Source organism: Lontra canadensis, unplaced genomic scaffold (assembly GCF_010015895.1).
Source record: "Lontra canadensis isolate GAN:19392208 unplaced genomic scaffold, GSC_riverotter_1.0 scaffold128, whole genome shotgun sequence".
In the NCBI taxonomy this organism is placed as follows: Eukaryota; Metazoa; Chordata; class Mammalia; order Carnivora; family Mustelidae; genus Lontra; species Lontra canadensis.
This window is the reverse complement of record NW_022631122.1, coordinates 3,305,155-3,327,095: the sequence shown is the minus strand read 5'-3', so window position 1 is coordinate 3,327,095 and position 21,941 is coordinate 3,305,155. Positions and strand designations below refer to the sequence as shown.

The window sequence follows — 21,941 nt, the reverse complement described above, 5'->3', positions numbered from 1 at the left end:
GGGGGACACAAACATTCAGTCTGTAGTACACGAGTTCTTTAAACTTCTATGTAAAAGACAAGTGTCCATGATAATGTTTGAAAATTTCCCGTGTTTTTTTTTTTATCAAAATAAACTTTTAATTTTGGAACAGTTTTAGTTTCACAGAAAAATTGCAAAGATTGTGCAGAGAGCTTCTGGTATAGCCTGCACCTTGTTTGTTCTATTATAACATCTTATATGATGAAGGCACATTGATTACATACTAAACCAATATCAGGACATATCAGGAAAGTCCATACTCCACTTGGATTTCCTTTTTTTTTTTTTAAAGATTTTATTTATTTGAGAGAGAGAGAGAGAGCACAAGCAGGGTGGCGGGGCAAAGGGAGAGGGAGAAGCAGACTCCCAGCTGAACGGAGAACCCAACGCCGGGCTCTATCCCAGGACTCCCCCTTCCCCCACTCAGATTTCCTTTTGCCCACTGTTCTTTCTCTGTCCCAGCATCACACCCAGGCCCCTACATCACATTTTAGCAATCGTGCCTCTTCAGGCTCCCCTTGGCTCTCTGACCAGTTTGTGGCTCACTTTAGGAACCCTTTCTTGGGCAGGTACTGTATATTTTAAAGCACAGTTTGTCACCTTTCCCTTTCCGGTGTGTGCCTTTTGGCTCTTATTTAAGAAATCCTTCATGTTTTAGGTCATAAAGTCATCATCTATTTGTTTCTCTTTTTTAAAGCTTCTTTTCGAATTCAAGGCCTTAATTTACCTGGTTGGGGTCTCTGTCTATGGGAGAGGAGTTCTTTGATATTGCCCCCCGTGTGAATAACCTACTGTTTATGCATTTGTAAAATTTCCCATCTTTCCTTGTTGGTATGCAGTCACACTGCTATGGTAAGTCAGGATTCCTCGTATGTGTCACCATGTTTCTGGGCTCTCTGTTTGGTTCCATGGTTTTGTTTGTCTCTCCCTTTGCCATACTTACTCCATTGCTGTTAACTTTATTGTTTTGTTGTGTTTCCAGGAGGACTAGGGTCTTCCTCCTCATTCTTAACATTTTTCTTGGCTGGTTTTGCCCCTGTGCTTTTTCAGATGAATTTTAAGATCAAGTTCTAAAATCCTAATAAAAACAGCTGGTAGGGATTTTGATTGGAATGATATAAAATGTCTGGCTTCGTTGGGGAACATCTTTCGAATATAAGGTCTCCCATTCGTTGTGTATCGCATTTCTTCTGTTGAATTAGGCATTCTTTGATGTCCTTCCATAATAGTTTATAACATTCTCTATCAAGTTCCCATCTGGGGGAGTCTGGGTGGCTCAGTTGGTTAAGGGTCCAACTCTTGATTTCAGCTTAGGTGTCATCTCAGAGTTGTGAGTTCAAGTCCGGAGTTGGGCTACATGCTGGCTCTGGAGCTTACTTAAAAAAAAAAAAAAATCAATCTTGTATTTTGTGAGGCTTTTTGCTGATGCCTTAGTGCTCCAGTAGTGTTGTGGGTGGGACATTCACCTTCTCTTCTTTCTCCTCCTCCTCCTTCTCCTTTCTTGCTTCTCTCCACTTGTGTTGCTTCCTCTTCCTCCTTTTTCCTTTATACATGGTTTTTTGGGATCTAACACATTGGCCCCACTCTTCATTCATTTTGATAGCTTCTTGGTTAGATTTGCTTGGCATGTGGCAGACACACTGACAAAAATTAATGACAGTCTTACCTCCACCTTTCTTACCACTATAATTGTGTTCTCTTCTCATTGTGTTGCGTTGATTAGGACCTCCAGTTTGGTGATGGATAGGAGCAGTGCTCTAATGGGTATCTTGACATCAGTGGATGCTTTTGGTGTTTCCCTCTTAAGTATGGCATGTGCTGTATGTTTTTGAATCATGACCTTTAGAAAGTTAAGGAAATTCTCTTCTCTTTTGAGTATACTGAGATTCTTTTTTATCATAAAAGTATATTGAAATTGTCAAATGTTTTTCTGCATCTGTTATGATAACTATGTGTTTTTTTTCTTTGGACCTACTAACGTGATATAGTAAAATAATAGTTTTTCTGGGTTTCAACCATATGTGATTCCATATGTGATAACAATACTCATTGTTATATTTTTCAAGGCAATATATTGACAAATTTGATTTGCTAGTGTATTATGTAAGATTAAGTGAAATTGGTGTATATTTATAATAGTTTTTACAATATTTATTATATATTTACAATATAACAATAAAATATATTTACAATATTTACAATAATACAAATATTCTTTGTTCAAAGTTCAGTTTATCTGATGTTATCAGATAAATACTGAATCTCTAGTATTTTTTTTTTAAGATTTTGTTTATTTATTTATTTGACAGACAGAGATCACAAGTATGCAGAGAGGCAGGAAGAGAGAGAGGAGGAAGCAGGCTCCCCGCTGAGCAGAGAGCCCCCATGCGGGGCTTGATCCCAAGACCCTGGGATCACAACCTGAGCCGAAGGCAGAGGCTTTAACCCACTGAGCCACCCAGGCACCCCATGAATCTCTAGTATTTTTTGGATTGGTGTTTACTATTTCCATTTTTTCTTTTAATTTATTATGTTTTTAGAGTTAAGTAGGTTTCTTGTAGATAGCATGTAATTGGGATCTTCTTTTTCTATCGTCTTGCTAGCTATTTTGTTTCTTCTATTCTTTTTTTTAAACATTTTTACTGCTCTATTTTAGATTATTTTCATAATTCTATTTTACCTTCACTATTGGCTCATTATTTGCTCATCTTTTAAAAAATTTTAGTGATTGTCTTGAGCTTACAATATACATCTTTAATTAATCAGTCCATCTTCAAATAATATAGTAACTTCACGTGTAGTGTGAGAGCTTTACAGTAGAACACATTCATTTTCTTTAATGTTTTATGCAATTGTCATGCATTTTATTTTTACATATGCTATAAGAACATAATATATTGTTACTATTTTTGCTTCAGACACTCATTGAGCTTTTAGAGTGATTTAAAAAAGAAAAAAATATCTTTTAGATATATCTCTAATTTAACTATTTCTAGAGGTCTTCATTTCTCTATGAAGATCCAAGTTTCAAATGTAAATAGAGATTATATTCCTTGTGCTTGAGAAACTTCACTATTTCTTAGTGCAATTATGGTGGCAATAAATTTTGTCAATGTTTGTCTTTGAAGTATTCTTCATTTTTTGCAAGAAGTTTTTGCTGGCACAGAATTCTGGGTTGGCAGTTTTTTCTTTCAGAAATGTGAATATTTCACCCAAGTGTCTTTAGCTTTTATAATTTCTGATGAGAAGCCTGTTAAATTCTTAAATTTGTTTTTCTCAATGTAATGTGACTTTTCCCTCTTGTTCCCTTCCAAATTTTCCCTTTATAATTGGTATTTAGTTGTTTGAGTATAATGTACTTAGGTGTACCTTCTTCCTCTTCTCCTCTGCTTCTTGAGGTTCTATGAGCTTCTTAGAGTTGTGGTTTGACCTGTTCCATTAATTTAGAAAATGTTGAGCCATTGTCTCTTCAAATATCTATTTTTTTAAAAAATATTTATTTATTCATTTGAGAGAGGGAGAGAGTGCACATGTGAACAGGGGGAGGGGCAGAGGGAGAGGGAGAGAGCAAATCTCAAGCAGACTCTGAGCCGAGCACAGAGCCTGATTCAGGGCTTGACTGCACAACCCTGAGACCAAAAATCAAAGATCAAAATCAAGAGTTGACTGTTTAACCAATGAGCTATGCAGGCACCCCTTCAGATATGTCTTATGCCAAATGTTCTTTGTCTTTTCTTTCTTATATTCCAATCACAATTTTGATTGTCTGATAGTTTCCCAAAGTCTTTGGAGCCTCTTTTCTGGGGTTTCCCTTTTATTTTTCTCCTTATGTTCTCATTTTGGAAACTTCTCTTCTCTAAGCTAAGTAATTTCTTCCTTAAATATGATGATTCTACGGATGAGTCCATCAAAGGTATTCTTAATCTGCTTTACTGCTTTAAGAAATTTCTAGTATTTCTTTTTGACTGTTTCCAATAGTTTGCATCTGTGTGCTGGAACTGTCCCTCATGCATGCATGTTATCCAGTTTTGCCATTAAGGCTTTAATATGCTAATGATAGTTATATTAAATTACCAAATAGTTCCAGCAATGATGTAATATCTACTTCTGTTTTGTTTTTTTTTAAAGATTTTATTTATTTATTTGACTGAGAGAGACAGTGAGAGAGGGAACACAAGCAGGGGGAGTGGGACAGGGAGAAGCAGACTGCCCGGTGACCTGGGAGCCCGATGTGGGGCTCGATCCCAGGACCCTGGGATCATGACCTGACCTGAAGGCAAATGCTTAATGACTGAGACACCCAGGTGCCCTTCTACTTCTGTTTTTTTAAAATATTACTTTGAAATAATATTGTTTCACTCTTGCTTCTTTGTGTGTCTTATAATTTTTGGTTGAAAGTCAGATAATGTAGGATAGTAGAGACCTTTTTAAGAATGGGTACATCTCTTTTGGTAAGCGCATACAGGGTGTGGGAGTGTTGAGTCAATCTAGTCAGTGTTTGAACTTTTTGGGGGGAGCATAGCTATTATTAGAAATTTGTTGGGACTTCCTTTTTATTGGAGTATAATTTATGATTTTATATAATAAAATTCACCCTTTTAATAGTATAGTTCTTTGAGTTTGCCAAGGGCATACAGTCATGTAGCCACCAAAATCCAGATACCATTACTCCCCAGATTTCCTCACGCCACTTTATGGTCAGTCCTTACTCCACCCCCAGTCCCTGGCAACCAATGCTCTTCTCCCTGTGGCATAAATAGTACCCTGTAATATGAAGCTTTTTAATCTCATTTTTTCCACTTAGCATTATGTACTTAGATCTATCCATGTTTTTGCACATTTAACAGTTTACTTTATGGCAGAATACTCTTCCAGGGTATAAATGTAGTAATGCATTTTTATCCACTTACTAGTTGAAGGAAGGATTTTAGCATTAAATTAATGTCTCATCTAGGATGTTCACAACCATATTTATATATGAAGTTGTTCTATTTTTTCCTCTTGTAAATTAATAATAGCTTTTCTCTTATACTCGATTCTATTTTTATAATTCTGCTTAAGATTTTATTCCCAAAGGCTGTACATGGGCTGGGATCTTTGTAATACAGACTGGATGCGATCTTGTGATTTCAGCACTTGGGTAGCTTGGAGTGTAAAAGAAAAGGAAGGAAGGAGGTCGGGCTTACTGGCAGATTCACTGAGGCATGAGTGTGTAGGTTCTTAGAGAGTCTGTTGGATTGACTTTGGTAACAGTATGTCCATGAATACTTCTTATTCTTCTTGAAATAAAATTTTTCATCATTTGGAGGGGCACCTGGGTGGCTCAGTGGGTTAAGCCTCTGCCTTTGGCTCAGGTCATGATCTCAGGGTCCTGGGATCAAGCCCCGCATCAGGCTTTCTGCTCACAGAGCCTGCTTCCCCCTCTCTCTCTGCCTGCCTCTCTGCCTACTTGTGATCTCTCTCTCTGTTAAATAAATAAATAAAATTTTAAAAAAAGAACATACCTCCATCTTGATAATTATCACACTAAATTTTAATGATCAGTTTTCTTATTTATCTTTCACTAGACTGAGCTTCTTGAGGTTGCCATCAAGTAAAACACAGTGACCAAACAGATAAAATTTTTGGCATAGTTTAGCATTTGGTGGACTAACCATTGGGACTAAGGGTAACTGACATAAAGTGTTTGTGTAATAATCCTGCCATAGATTCTGCATTGCCAATGGCTCCTGTTTTCTTACAGGACAAGTTCCATAAGACACTTGCTCTAATTTTTCTTGCAGCCTTTGAACTCTCCTGAATGAAGAGGCTCAGACCAGTTCAGTATATAAATTAGAGTTAGGGGATGGTTTATATAAAGATTCATAAAATATGCCTTGGTCCTTTCTCCTTTTATCTCTTTCTTTATAACTTTGGCTTTTTATAACTCACTTGGAGATACATTTTAAGGTCTGCTTACGTCAGGCCCTTTATGATTTATGTCTCTGCTCCCTCACCTACCCCTGGCAGAACATTAAAATATATCTGAGGGCCACATCAGCAACCTATTGCTATATTAAAGAGAAGGATATATTTAAAAAGGCAAAACCCAAGACAGCCTCCAGGAATAGCTTTCCTGAGTAAACATATCCAGCATACAAATTACATTAATTTTGAAATCAAAGACATCTTCCTGTAGCACAAGTCTTAGCAATATCCATGGAAATCTGAAGAGTGCAGTGATAGCCTTTGGAGGCCCCTGTTTATAAGTCTGTAGCAAATCTGACCCTACGAAAAATTCTGTAAAATAATTTGGCTTCTCTAGACCAATGACCCTCACATTTTTGAAATAATCTGGCATCTGCCTCTGGTGGTTCTGGTTCAAGGGGTCTAGGAATATAGGAAACTTCATCTTTCATAACAACCTTTGGTTTTATTCTGATGCAAGTGTTCTTGGGACTTCTCTTTGAGAAGCACTTGATTAGGTGTTCTTACTGGGTGGGGGTGTCTTTTTGCAGAAGCTCATGACAGGTGACTCTAGAGTAGGGTTGTTAGCAGAATGCAGTATAGCATGAAGGGAAAGGAGACCTAGTCATCATCTGTGGTCATGGACTGAATCATGTGGTGGCTCTGAAGAGGACAATGACCCTCAGCAGCCTGTACCACCTGTATCAAGGTGATTCCCACTGAATTGTCTGTTGGCTTGTTGGTTTTTTTCCCGCCCCTCCCAATTAGATTTAAGGGCAGGGACCATGTCTTTCCTCTCTGTATGCGTAGCCCCCAATACCATTTACCTAAGTTTTGCTGAAGACTGAGTGTATAAATAAATGAATAGACAAATGAATGAGTTGTAATTCTTCACAAATGGAAACAGGTCCAAGGCTTCTAGCTTAAAAGTTTGGCCAAGCTTGGGAAAGGTCCCGCAGAGGATGATGTTAATGTAGGTCAGTATATGGTTTTGAATGTAATATTGTTTTTTCCTATTACGTTCATGTAGGAGTTGGAGCAGACCAGTGGCTCCCAGATGTGCCTGCACTTCATAGTCACTAGGTGCTTCCATCCTCATTTTGTTTTTCGTGAAAAAGTAATATGTATGCTTGGCATAAAGGGAAAATGAAGCTTATCCCATTGAACCTTCCCAGGGCCACACATCTACCAGTTTCTTGTGTAACTCTTGGGTATATTCTATTCATTTGGAGGCATATGGTACATATACTTTTTTACATGAATGGTCACAGCTTGCATTTTATTTTTTTCAGTTAACAGTATACCTTCAAGATTGTTCCATATTAAGGCATTTACCTAAAAACTGTAATAGCCACATGGTATTTCACCATGTGGGCATCTCCCTGTCTGTCTACCTACCCACCCATCATCTGTCTAGTGATCAATTCTATTATAAGAAATGTTGCATCGAGCATCTGTGAATGTATTTCTTTGAATGCATGAGCAAGTATAGATAGGGTCAGGTCTTAGAGGTGGTATTTCTAGGTCAATGCCATCACGCACTCAAAATTTTGCAAAAGTGTTCTCCAAAGAGGCTTCACCAATAATACTCTACCCTCTGTGTGAATGAAAGTGCTTATTGCTCCAAATCTTTATTGGGGAAGTTTTTTTTTTTAAGATTTTATTTATTTATTTGACAGAAATCACAAGTAGGCAGAGTGGCAGGCAGAGAGAGAGGGGGAAGCAGGCTCCCTGCTGAGCAGAGAGCCCGATGAAGGGCTCAATCCCAGGACAGTGAGACCATGATCTGAGCCAAAGGCAGAGGCTTAACCCACTGAGCCAACCAGGTGCCCCAGGGAAGTTTTTAAAATGAAGATTCTCAGCCTCTCACAAATCTATTGCTTCCAAGCCTACTAGGAGGAGCTGAGGGACCTGCATTTTTAAACAAGATTTTATTTACTTATTAGAGAAAGAGAGAGAAAGTGCATGTGCAAGCCAGAGTGGGGACAAAGGAAGAGGGAGAAGCAGACTCCCTGCTGAGTAGGAAGCCTTAGGTGGGGCTCCATCCCAGGACCCCAAGATCATGACCTGAGCCAAAAGCAGATGATTAACCGACTGAGCCACCCAGGAGCCCCGGACCTGTACATTTTCAAAGCTCCTCATAAAGTGCCACGTGATCGGTATTTTCATTTCACAGTAGCTTGTCCATATCTCAATGAGTCTGAGGCAGAAGGTCCATGAGTACATTTGGGAATCACTGGGCTGCTGCTTCGTACCCCCTGTGTCTACCCAGATCAGATAAGTTTCCACATTCCCAGTCTCCTTCCTCCTTTGTAAACACCAGCTAAGGAATAGGGAACTAACCTTGGAAAGTAATGTTTCAGCACCCTTTCATTTGAAGTTCTCCTTTTCCTGCCTTTCTGTGCTTTCCATTTTGGTCTCAAGGCTTCTCTCAGGACCAATCACTCAGGGACTAATGTCTTGCCTACAGGTTCACAAAGATGTACTTTAAACATGTACTCTTCGAGGACACATTCTTTGACGAGTGCTATTTTGAAGATGTTACATCTACTGATACCTATTTCAAAAATTGCACCATTGAATCGACCGTCTTCTACAACACAGGTGAGAACATGGACGGTGTGGGTGCACGGTATCAAGGGTGGACTGGCCTTACTTAAGAATCAAAGTGCTCACGTGCTCCCAAATGTTTATAGCAGCAATGCCCACAATAGCCAAACTATGGAAAGAACCTCGACGTCCATCAACAGATGAATGGATAAAGAAGATGTGGTATATATATACAATGGAATACTATGCAGCCATCAAAAGAAATGAAATCTTGCCATTTGCGATGACATGGATGGAACTAGAGGGTATCATGCTTAGCTAAATAAGTCAGTCGGAGAAAGACAACTATCATATGATCTCCCTGATATGAGGAAGTGGAGATGCAACGTGGGGGGCTTGAGGGGGTAGGAAAAGAATAAATGAAACAAGATGGGATTGGGAGGGAGACAAACCATAAGAGACTCTTAATCTCACAAAACAAACTGAGGGTTGCTGGGGGGATGGGGGTAGGGAGAGGGGGCTGGGGTTATGGACAATGGGGAGGGTATGTGCTATGGTGAGTGCTGTGAAGTATGTAAACCTGGCGATTCACAGACCTGTACCCCTGGGGATAATAATACATTATATGTTTATAAAAATATGTAAAAATTAAAAAAAAAGAAGCAAAGTGCTCAGTCATAAGCTTTAGGAGTAGAAAGGTACACACGGACGTCGTTATTGAGCATCAGGTTGGAGAAATGGGTTCTAGCCCGAGGCATGGCACGGATTAGTTGCACCATCTTTACCAATGTAATTTGCGTGTGTTATCATATGTGAAGTGGAAACAAAAGTTCTGGGTGAGTGCTCTGATCGCAAGCATCTCCAGTGCCGTATGTGGCAGGTCTTCAGTGGGAAGCCTTTCGGAAGCCAACATTTCAGGAAGGTGGCATTTTATGCATGGAGCGCTTTCTCAAAGACCTCATGTAATTTGAATCTTGCAAAATTCAAGGTTCATGTTCTCACAATAATAAAGGGAGAGGGAAAATTGTATCTTTTCAAGCCTTGTGCATAAAGTGAGATCAGAGGCATATTTTCAAATCACACCATTTCAGTCTTCCATGATTAAAAAATTTTCACAAAATCCCACCACTCTATCACTCCTCGTCACTTTTACTACTCTCATCATAGTTTAATAACATACCAAGGGGAGTTGAGACATAAGGAAACTACCTGAGCTCTACCAGGGGCTTCATCTACATTGTCTCCAGTGAGAAATGTACAATTACTCCCATTTTATAGCTCAGGAAACCCAGGCTTAAGCCCTTGCCCAAGGCCACAGCTAGCAAGCTGAGGGAGCGTGGATTCATTCCCGAGTTGTTTGGTTCTGAAGTCTGTGATCTGTCCACTGAACTCTGTGCATTGTGCCAATATTACTGCTTTCTCCTGACCCTCAGCACCATGGCTGATGCAAGAATATCTTTCCTTCCATGAGGTCAGCCTCAAAATGTTTACTCTCTGACCTCCAAATATCCCTCCATCTCTAAGTGATCCATTATGAGATGTACCTTTGTAATTTTTTTTAGCCCGAACCTAAAAAGGCATATACGTTGCCTGTTTGTCATTAAAACTGGATGCATCTTTTAATTTCTTCTTTCAAGTTTTAATGATGCCTCTTTGCATATGATCATGTGGGGACTTTTGCAAACACCTGTACTCATGAAATGTCAGTGCTGGGAAGTGATGGAGAGAATCAGGTGTACTTTTCTAATTTTATAGGAGGAGGTTACAGAAGGTTAAGGAGGTTCAGCTGCAGAGCCAGGTCCCGAAACCCAGATTTTCCGAGAGCTTCCTTAGGCACTCTTTCTGCTTGGACAGTGGGTATTAGAAGGGGTCAGAAGACTTGGGAACTAGCTCCAAAGCAAATGGTTTATATATTTTTAAGACTTGATTTTTTCGGAGATGTTTAAGGTTTAAAATAAAATTAGAAAGAAGGTACAGATTTCCATAGAGCTCCTGTCCCCCAGCCCTGTCTCCCCCATCATCAACATGCCCTCACGAGAGTGGTGTATTTGTTACCATTGATGAACCTACACTGACACCTCATAATCATCCCAAGTCCAGAGTTTACAGGAGAATTCGCTGTTGGTGTTGGACACTTTCTGGACTTGGACAAATGTATAATGGCATATATCCACCATTATCATACCATGTAGAGTATTTTCACTGCCCTAAAAATCCTCTATGCTCTCCATATTCATCTCTCCTGCTCCCTACCGTGGAAACTACTGAACAAATGGGTTTTAATTTTATTTTTAATTTAATTTAACTTAATTTTAATTTTTAAAAATATTTTGTTTATTTTAGAGCGAGAGAGAGAGAGAGGGAGCACAAGCGTGTGGAGAGAGTGAGAGAGAATCCCAAGCAGACAGTCCCTGGGCATGGAGACTGACATGGAGCTCAATCCCAGGATCCCAAGATCATGACCTGAGCTGAAATCAAGAGCCGGACGCTCAGCTGACTGAGCCCCCCAGACGCCCCACAAACGTTTTTCATTTTGAAGAATGTTCAGGTTTCTGCATGGGTTCTGGAATGTTTCACCTCAATCCAGACCCAATTCTTGTGTCTTCTTCTTCCTGTAAGTTGGGTAGCCTCGGAAGAATGGCCCAGCCTTGGTGTGGACCCTGGTGTCATGTCATTGATAGAAACAGGATGGTTTTGGGACACCTCAGTGGCTCAGTCCGTTAAGCATCTGCCTTTGGCTCAGGTCATGATCCCAGGGTCCTGGGATCGAGCCCCACATTGGGCTCCTTGCTCAGCAGAGAACCTGTTTCTCCTTCTCCCACTGTCTGCTGCTCCCTCTGCTTATGCTCTCTTTCTCTTGATATCTATCACTCTGTCAAGTGAATAAATAAAATCTTTTAAAAAAAGCAATTAAAAAAGAAAGAAAGAAACAAGACGGTTTCCTGGTTGAAAGATGATGTATTTAGACGTGCGTCTCCATGGGCATTCACTTCATTTCCCTTTGCTTATGGGAAGTGGAAGCAGTCATTACCTTGTTAGGGTTTTCTCTGTCCACCCGTACCTGGCCACACGTCACTGTGACTTTGAGATTGTCTGATGGCCAGATGTGTGGGGCAGCCTGCCCTCGGAAGACGTGTGACTCCATTCCTGCCTCTGCCCCATCTCTCCCCAGCCCCTGTTCACTGTACATGAACCCACGGTATCCTTCTCTCCCCAGACCTCTACAAGCATAAGTTTATCAACTGCCGGTTTATCAACACGACCTTTCTGGCGCCGAAGGAGGGCTGCCACATGGACTTTGAGCAGGATAATGACTTCCTGATTTACCTCGTCAGCTTCCTTGGCAGTCTGTCTGTCCTGCCTGGCAACATCATTTCTGCCCTGCTCATGGATAGAGTTGGAAGGCTCAAGATGATCGGTGAGTAGTTAGGGACGCCGCATCTCCTCCAGTAGGTGAGGATCCTGGCTTTCAAAATGTATTAAAGGAGAGGATTTTTTCTTTTTCTTAAATAAATCTTGTACTGGAAACCAAACAGGTAAGATGGGATCTGCTGGTGGAGAGCCTAGGAGGCAGACAAGGCTCCAAAACTCTCGGACTCCATGGATGTACATTGAGACCTATGGTCCAGGTCAGGGACTCCTTTTCATTTCCTGACTGAGCGATTCCTGGATAGTCACTCACACTATTAGCACTTCAGAAGTATATTGAACATGCCCATTCTACCCACTTTGTAAGATTATTGAAAAAAAAAATGCTCTTCAGTGAACATTGGTTCATCTGATGGGTTTTTAATAGATTGCATTGCTTATTATGATTTCATAGTGATGACACTTAGGCTTTGGAGGTGCACAGACACATGTCCGAGTCCTATCAGCTCGAGGCTATCTGACTTGAGACATGTTCTTTTACTTCTCCAGGCTTCAGGTTCCATATCTGTACCTGTAACTAGCTGGTCGAGTTTTGTGAGGCTTGAGCATAATGTAGCCAGAGCATCTTATAGCGCTTGGTGCCTGTAGGTTCTCAAAATGGTAGAAGTTTTCACGTATGACTTGCTTCACCACACCAGGATTCACAGAAGTTTGCTACAGAAACACACGCTGTGCATGGAAAGTAAGAAACAAAACATATACATCCAGGGCCAGGGAAAATATGTACTGGAATATATAAATTGTAAGGCCAGCATGGGGACAAGAACAACACACTGATACACATGCTGTGAAGGGTCTGTTCTGGGATGTAGCTGGTCAGGAAAATTAATACCAACTCCCTAGCAGGGAAGCTCAAAGGGGAATAAAATAAATCACATAGTCGTTTTGTCAGAGAAGAGCAAATTAATCAGAGCTCCGCAAAGGGAGCTCTTGCCAATGTGAGGCTCGTGGAGTATTATTATTGTAAAAGTAGCATGAATATTTAGAATGGGGAGCACAAGAAATGCTGCATGTGGTGAGGCTGGCATCACAGTCACAGACAGAACTGTCTCCTGGGTCAGAGGTGAGGCCCTGGTTAGACCTGAAGCCCTGAAGGAAGGGCAGCGTTGACTCAGTCCTCAATGCCTGAGTTTTTCAGCCCACTTATACCCTGTGCAAGACCAGCAGCTCCGACTTAGGTGGCCATCTCCGCCAACATTTGCTTTATGAGTCTGCACACCTTCCTTTCCTTCTCTGAGCTTCTGTTTCCAATTGTGAAAGTAATACCAACCTTTGCTCAAATGTGATAAGGTGTGTGAGAGTAGATGGGTGATGTTTCTGTCATTCTGCCCCTGACCTTTCCAGCCCCAGGTTGAACAGCGAATACTGTGGCTGAGCCCTGGGGGTAGCCTGAGACATCCTTGGGAAGGCAGGGTTTATGAGGGGTGGGGTGGATGCACGTGTGCAGGGGTGTAGCCTGCCCCCCGGAACAGCCACATATTCCCCGATAGAGGTGGAGTTTAGGCTGGGCAGGGGGAGGGGGCAGGGCAGCCGGAGAGCAGACATCCCCTTTGCAGCCACAGTAGCCTGTCTTGACATCATAAATGTATCCCAGATCAGAACTGATTTCTGTCACGTTCCCCAAACTGGACAGCTGGAACTACTATTTCTCATTCTTGTAGCCTACTCTTTTATTAATGTCTGTATTTTGGTTCTGAGCTGCACTGTTAAAAGCACAGACAGTTCCTTCTTCCTTCTTTAGTAGAAGGTCTAGCACAAGGCGGACCAACGGTGATATTCTTAGTTCGCGGCTCATACTAGATGCTCAATAAATATCTCAATGGGATGTAGGTGACCTGTTTTGAAATAGTCTTTCCACGAATGAAAAGAACTATTTCTTCAGACAGATTCCTCTTGAATCTGCCCTGACATAAAATGTACTCTGCTGTGCTATTTCCAGGGTAGAAGTCATGTCTTGTTAACAACAAAGTAGAAGTTTTCCTGATGAGGCTGTTTGTTCTCATTTTTTCACTCGATAAGCGGTAATATATGCAGGACTTATTCTCTGCCAGGCTGTGTGTGTGGCACACAATGAGAAGGCAGCGGTAACTGAGACAGACAGCGTCCTCATGCTCACAGAGCAAATGATCTATTGCAAGAGACAGACATAAACTAGAAATTTCATTGAACAAACTCTTATAAAGCATGGATTATAGGTCAGGCTTCCTGCCAAGCATTTTGTAAATATTAATATATTTAACACTCCGGTGAGGCAGGTACTATTTTTTGTCAACATTTTACAGAGAGGGAAAGTGAGGCAGCACAGGGAGTTTAGGAGACTTGCTCAAGGTCACACAGGGGAAGAAGTTGGGACTTGAACTCAGGCCTCTCCATCACAAGGGAAATGAGAGTTAACAGAGTGGAAGTACAGTGGGTCACAGGGCTCTATAGTAGGATTACTAATGCAGTTGAGAGGTCAGTTCTCCGTCACTTGATTTATTCGATGGTAAGGTTTTGTATTCAGTAAACTTTTGTCAACATTTATTGTAAGCTAGACACCATGGTTGGGCAATTTGAGGGAAGCATGCATTTAGGTGGTATAGGTCCCAAGGCCCTTGTGGCCCCATAGATGTTTATCTCCTTCTTAGCTGTTTGGAAAGATGTTACCAGGTGACCTGCTCACAGCCCTGCCCCCTCCCAGAATCAGCAGAATTCAGGCGACAGTTACCATGTCCCAGCTCACCAGCAGGGTTTGACATCAGTGTTGGCAACTCCAGGTCTGAGATTCTAGACGGAGGCGTCCCCACCAGGGAGGTCCTTGTGGGTGAGGCCAGGCCACCAACATAGCTTCCTGTCAACGGGACCTCCAGGGTCCTGATGCCTGGGAAGGACCGTTGGTCTGTTTCCCAGCTGGTTGTTTGGAAAGCTACTTTGTTTCTTTCTTCGGACTATTCCCACTGCATTTCCAACCATAGTCCTGGTCCATGCCCTGCATCCATTCCACATTCCCCAAGCTCTTCTGGGCTGGATGGAATGGATTTGGGCAACATTTGACATGGCCTTCTTTCAGTGAGAACTTTTATCATGAGCTGTATCAGTCAGAGTAATGGTGGGAGAAAGGATCCACCTTAGATAGTGCTAGTGAAGAGACTTTATGCATGGGATGTGGCTTTTAGAGTCAGGGGGTGTGGGTGCAGAGGCACCCGGATGCTAGTGAAACTGCCAGCAGGTACTGCCTCTAGGATTGCAGGGAGAAGATAGCACTCACAGAGCCCAAGGAGAGCTGGAACCATGGAGGCAGAGGCTCCTGGAAGGAACTATAGTCCTGGCGTGGGGATGTAGCCATTGCCAAAAAAGGGCTTATAAATAGGCTGTGAATCGGGAAGAAATACTCCAACCCCTATCTGCTCCCAGCTGACAGGGGATCCACAGGTATGCAGTCCCTGGGGGTTAGCTTCTCAGGGCACAGGGCAAGGCTGAGAAGGTAGATCAGATGTCTGGGGTGGAGATGGGATAAATGGGGAATAAACAGCAGGGCCCTTCAGGTTTTCTTCTGCAGCCCATTTACAGTTCTGTTCTCAATAGCACGTAAGCTCCATGAGGATTTTTTGATATTGATGTATTTCAGGCACCCAGTACAATGTCTGGGACATAACAGATTTTCAAGGAATGCCTCCTCGGCCTCCTCCCCAGTAATTCTGGGCTGGGCAGCACCACAGAGTGAGGATTTCAAAATCCTTCCAGGAGGCTAACCCTGGTGACATGACACATGCAGAAGGCTCTAATCCCATGGCTGGAGGACCATGTGGGGAGCCGTGCTTTCTCCTTGTAGAAATGGACCTATGACTTGAGGGAACCTGTTATTTCAGGTGCATCTGTGAAGATGGGAGTGGGTGACAATCTTATCTAAGACATAGGTTTCATGTTTTTTTTGTTTTTGTTTTTTCCTGCCCTCGTCCTGCCCCTGTAGGTGGCTCTATGCTGATCTCGGCAGTCTGCTGCTTCTTCCTGTTTTTTGGCAACAGTGAGTCTGCGATGATTGGCTGGCAGTGCCTGTTCTGTGGGACCAGCATTGCTGCCTGGAATGCTCTGGATGTGATCACGGTGGAGCTGTATCCCACCAACCAGAGGTCAGTTCTTCCCTGGGTTTCCCTCTGGGACTCGTTCGGACTTCTTTGGCCAGAAATCTACCCACTCCAACACCCTCCCCCACAGCTACCTTGGTCTTCTGGTGTTTCACAGACAAAGCAAACATCTCTTTGGTGGTTGAGTTTCTCCCGCATGGGGGTTGGCATAGGTACGGAGGTGAGCAGGCTAAAGCCTGATGGGGTGGGGAGAGGGTCTAGATACAAAGGACAATTATAAACCATGTTTGGGAGAAAGGAATGAGGGGGACACCATAGGTGCCATGCACTCTGAAGAGAGGTGATAACAGGCCTCTAATGGGAGAGAGGGCAAAAAGGTGAAAAAGTAGATAAGCAAAGGGTGGGGGAGAGGCAAGTGCAGATAAAGGTGGGGATGATGCCTGATGGTCTAGGGCACTTGCAGAGAATGTGGTAGGAATGCCGAGCATTTACTTCTATTTTTGTGCAAGCCATATGGGAAGAGGCTTGGTTGAAAGGCATAGGGTCAAAGCCATTATGCAGAAGTTATCCCTCCTTATGGAGAGGGAGCTGTGAATTTTAAGGATGGCAGGTTAAGTGGCCTTTTGGTCAAAAGGCATGGGGAGTGATGTGGAAGGTAGGTAAATGAAATTCTGCAAAAAAATCTTAATGATATTCCCCAAATTGGTGACAGAGGTATTAGAATATGGAGAGCTATGGCAAAGCACAGCATTCCATATTTGGAGGCCCTCTCCCCTGAACCAAGAGCTTCTAAGTTTTACAAAAAATAAGAGGAGGAAAATTATCATTATTTCCATGGTATATGCTTTTACATCTAGGAAACTCAAGACAATTAACTAAAGAGACTGCTAGAAACAGTAAAATAATTTGATACGGTGGTCAATAATAAAACTAACTTAACATATGGGATTTTAAAATGTATCTAAAAATTTAAAAGTAAAATTGAATTCCATTTAGTAATAGCAGAAATCCTAAACTATTTAGGAATGTAAGAATATAAGGAATAATAAGAAAAATGAAACACTTATGTGAAGAAAACCATAAAGCTTTAGTGAAAGATGAAACAGAAGTCTTATATATATGTCAAGATATACTTTATGAAATTCTAAGAAGATTTATTCTCACACAAATTTCAAATCTTCCTTTGTTTCTTTCTAACTTCAATAAATCCATTCAGAATTCAATGAGATTTTTTTCCTTCCCTCTGGAAACTTGGGACAACTTTGGGAATTTCATGTAGAGAAACACACATGTGAAAATACTCAAGAAAATTCTGAAAACAAAAAGATTGGGATTGGGGCTAGTTATATATGAAGTGATTAAAAATGTAAAAAAAAATTAATGTACAAAAATGCAAACACATTCTTAATAAACCTGTGATATATTTTGCTTCAGTTGAAGAGAGCTAGCTGGTGCTGGGAGTATAGTCTCTGTATACAAATGGAGTCAAGAAAGGACAGATGATTAGTAGCAGTTACCACTGAGGGGACACCTGGCTGGCTTAGCCAGTAGAATATGTGACTCTTGATCACTGGGGTGGTGAGTTTGAGTCCCATGTTGGAGGCAGAGATTTCTAAAAAAAAAAATAAATGAACTTTTAAAAAAATAGTAGTTGCTCCTCAGAAGTATAATTGGGGGATAATAATTAGGATTAGGTTTTCCCATGGGTGACAGAAATCTCAAATAACTGCAGCCTTGGGAAGGTAGGCATTTCCTTTTTGTCTCCTGTAGAAGTCCAGAGCAGGCACTACAGACTCTTTTCATCTTGTTGTTCGCTGTTTCATGAGTTCTGCCATGGGCTAAGATGAGACCATCTACATTTTTGGAAGTGGGATGGAAGGAAGAAAAATGGAAGAGAAGAGAGCAAAAAGTACCACTCATGACATCCCTCAAGGAAATTTCTCAGGAGCTGCCATTTGCACTTATATCCCATTGGCTAAAAACAGTCACATGGCCAGACTCTGAAGCAAGGGAATCTGGGAAATGTAGTCTACATTTGAAAAGAAAAAGAAAGTGTGAAGGAAATACTCCAGAATGTGAATAGTGGTGATTGTCTTTCAGTGGTGGGGTTATATATCTTTGTATCTTTATGTTATTCTGTATTTCCAAATTTGATTAAAATGAGAATGTTTGACTTTTATGTTTAGGGACAGAAGTCCCCTCCCACATCTTCACTATACATTCCCTCACAACAAGGGAAAGAAAGGACCCAGTCCTGTTCATCCAAGGAGGTCTGGTTCATCTTTTAGAATGATTTACTTTCTCCTTCTTTTACAGGGCGACAGCCTTTGGCATCCTTAATGGATTATGCAAATTTGGTGCCATCCTGGGAAACACCATTTTTTCTTCTTTTGTTGGGATAACCAAAGTGGTCCCCATTCTTCTGGCTGCTGCTTCTCTTGTTGGGGGTGGCCTGATTGCTCTTCGGCTGCCAGAGACCCGAGAACAGGTCCTGATGTGAACAACCTCTGGGGAAAGAAGATGTTGGAAGACCCTTATCCAGGAACCTTGAATGCACCCATGCTTCCTGTCTATCACTGTCCAGAGGACACTGTCCAGAGGACACTGTCCAGAGGACACAGGAGAAGTTGATTTTGTGACTCCTAGTTTAGGACCCATCAATATGTTTGTAACTCAGGTGACTGATTTGGGGGTGTCCTGAATCACCTTCAGAATCCCAGAGCTGTGTTCTTGGCTTTGGGTCTCCCCAGCCCAAAGCAGGGGAAGAAGGATCACAACTTCTAGTGGGTGCACACGCTGAGCAAGGAGTGTGTATTCCCCCTACCGAGGTGAAAGGACTTATTTGCATTTCAAAATGAATTTGAGGGTGAGAAACATTTAAGTTCCTCCTCCATAAGATTCCTCAGAGCCTGGTGACCTAACAAACTGACTTGCCAGGAAGTTAGAGTCATAAATATTGGGCTTGAACTACAGGATACTTATATTTTTGCATTTAAAGGTATCACTGAGCCCATGTTCCATTTCAAAATTGGCACAATAGCATTGAAGATACTCTAATATAGAAAGCCAAATATTTGAGCAATATCTATAGAAATCTGCTCTGCCCTCAACCAAGTGTCCTAAGTTTTCCATGACGATTAGGTGGTAAATTTAAGGATGCTATTTATTCCTGTTTTGATCTATTCAAAGAAACATAATGTGATAGGTATTCTGTAAACTAACTTTGTACATAACTATATCTGGGTTTAATTTGCAGAAATGGTACCTGCAAATATTTGCCAGTGTTTTAGCCATATTTTGGGAGGAGCTGCTGTTTGGGGTCCCAGGAAATTGGGTCTGATTGAATGAAATGCAAGCACAATATCTTATAGCCATTTAACTTGCTGTCAGGAGGATGCACTTTGCAAACTCACCTTGTACAGTTCATTTAACCCAGGCACTTTTCTTCGTGTAGGTGGAGTAGTTACTTTTTCTCTTACACAGATCACTTGTGAATCAAGCTTACCACCGTGGGTACCAGCATTAGATGTTGCTACTCCCCCAGAAACAACAGAAGGATTCCGGGTCTCTGGGGTTCTCTTTATAGGCAAGAATAAAACACAGTGGACAAGATGAGTGATTGAGGAAGGGATGAGGAAGTGTAGTCACAGTTCTCCAAAGTGTATATTCTTTCTATTTCTTTTAGCTGTAAAACATGATCTGTATTTGTTATCCTGGTCAGTTCCCATGATAAGTCTATGCTATGTCTTGGTTCAGGACTTTTGAAAACAGATGTCATTGGCATGGGAATTAGGGCATGCAGTGGATGTCGAGTATGTTTCTCTTCAGTGCTCCAAGTAAATTCTTTGCTGAGATGTTTGGAACATGAGTGGGGGGGGGGGGGGCTGTGGGGTGGGGAACCCAGGAAAAGTGCTTCGGGAAGGGTCAACAACAGGCTGGAGTCTTGACAACACAGAAAAGGAAGGTTTCATGCACTGGAACGATCTAGAATGGGACAGTGGGCTATGAGCTCTTGTCCCTGCAGGTGGACTGGCTGAGGCCAAGTGAGCATCAGTTTGTAAGAACTCATGCTTCAATCTGGTTTGCAGTGTTCTCAGTGCTGTCAAGTGCCACACGTTCCCTACCAGACATCTCCAAAAACTGAAGCGAGATAATGATGACCCCATGGAGTATTTTCTCGGCCTTGGGGAGACACTTTGGTCCCAGGACAGCTTCAGGCCCTCTTGTGGTTGTTTTCTGGAGTAACGGGTATACAGGAGGAAAGAGTAAATATTACACCTTTCCACCTTAGATCTGAGATCAGTTGAAATGGTTAAAATGTTGACTTTGCTTCTTTTGTCTCCTACCTCTTTATTCACTCTTTTTTTCTTTACAGGGAAGGAAGACATGTCAACTCTGATTTGACACCTTGATCCCCGTAGATATATAAATATACTATTGTGTATTAACGTTTCTCTCAGTGTTTTCTAGGAGTTACCTAACATAAAGGCTGCATCAATAATGAGAAGCCCAATGTAACATAGCTGTAACAGACTTTCCGTATTCTGGCCATATGAAATACAGTGGCTTGGTTAGTTCAAGGGAAGTGTGTAAACAGAGACGGCCGCATCCCTTGTAACGTTATTTTTCAATGGGATGATACCATTTAATGAGCAGCTACCACAGAAGAAATTTACAAAGCAGTTAGAGTCTGCATTTGTAGTGAAGAAGAATCTTTTAAATCTCATGTCTGATTAATTTTTGAGTGTTGAGGTGGCTGCCATAATTCGGGGGTCGATTCCATTTGGTTTTCAAGCTCTAACTTCTGCGTGACCTTTATGGCTCCTTAAACCAACCACCTAACCAACCAAGGGCAGTTCCCATCTTATCCATCATATCAGCCTTTGTAAAGGGTGCAGCCAGACTCTGCAGCCTTTCCCCGTCCATGAAGGATTGCCTGACGCTGGTATACCTGGCCACTTCTTAAATGCTGTCATGCCTGCTGAGATCAATGTTTCTTTAAAAATAGTCTCCGTGGCAAGTCCTTGGGGGATAATGTACAGCATTCCTGGCCAGCCACTTATTTTTCATTTCATGTTCTACCCTGAGAGACTCCCGATGGCATCCTTGTGGCGTGGAAGGTTGAGGTTCTCCTTCGTGAGGCAAAGCTATTCACAGTTCATGATGTATTTTATGATGCCCATTTGGGGACCTGTTACTTTTAACAGCCTCAACTGTGTTGTGTCATCTCTTGATGCTAATTTCTGACCTTCTGTTTTATTGGACATAATTAGTGAAAGCGGTATGCCTGTTTGTGAAGTTTATAGCACATGTACCTGAGGTCATGTGACAAATAACCACATTCCCGGGGTCCCCCTGCTACCTTGTATTAGCTCAGTAAAAATAATAATAAAAATAATTATAAACAAACCTTTAAGAACTGAGGCTGGAGGTTATTTCCAGATGCTAAGGTGTCTTCTGGATTCCTAAGTGGATTGGATCAGTTGGGGTTGACATGTAGAAAACCATTTCTTTCACCTTATTTTGCATACGGGGACCTTGAGAGAGCAAATGATGATATGACCAAGGAGATGCGTAACACTGGGAGCGGGTTACAAGGCCTGCAGTGATGCTCTCTCTATAATTCTGGAGTAAACTCTCAGTCCGTGATTTCCTAACTGCAGGACCTCCCATTGAGTCTCTGAGGGATGGGATGAAGAGACAAACATTAATCCTCCATTCCCAGAGGCCATTCATAGACAACTCACTTGATTGTCTCACCTGGAATAAGTGGAAGGATCATCGTATGAAAAGATTGGTATTTATTAATTCATCTAGTCACTGATTCATTCATGTATTCAATAAATCCTTACTGAGCCCATATTGTGGGCCAGGCTCCATGCTAAGCCTGGGATCCACTGGTGGAAACCCTGGTCACAGTCCTGCCTCCTG

The 21,941-nt window shown here is 41.8% G+C and overlaps 1 protein-coding gene across 1 annotated transcript in view; it reads left to right on the top strand.

Annotated features, from left to right (window-relative positions):
* The window catches only part of SV2B (synaptic vesicle glycoprotein 2B), a 70,051-nt gene extending 50,167 nt beyond the window's left edge, over positions 1 to 19,884 (top strand). The window contains exons 9-12 of the mRNA XM_032842336.1: positions 8,438 to 8,571; positions 11,735 to 11,935; positions 15,896 to 16,055; positions 18,327 to 19,884. Coding sequence (XP_032698227.1) covers positions 8,438 to 8,571; positions 11,735 to 11,935; positions 15,896 to 16,055; positions 18,327 to 18,510 — 679 coding nt within the window. The 3' untranslated portion in view covers positions 18,511 to 19,884. The remainder of the gene's footprint in view (positions 1 to 8,437; positions 8,572 to 11,734; positions 11,936 to 15,895; positions 16,056 to 18,326) is intronic.
* Positions 19,885 to 21,941: the final 2,057 nt, after the last annotated feature.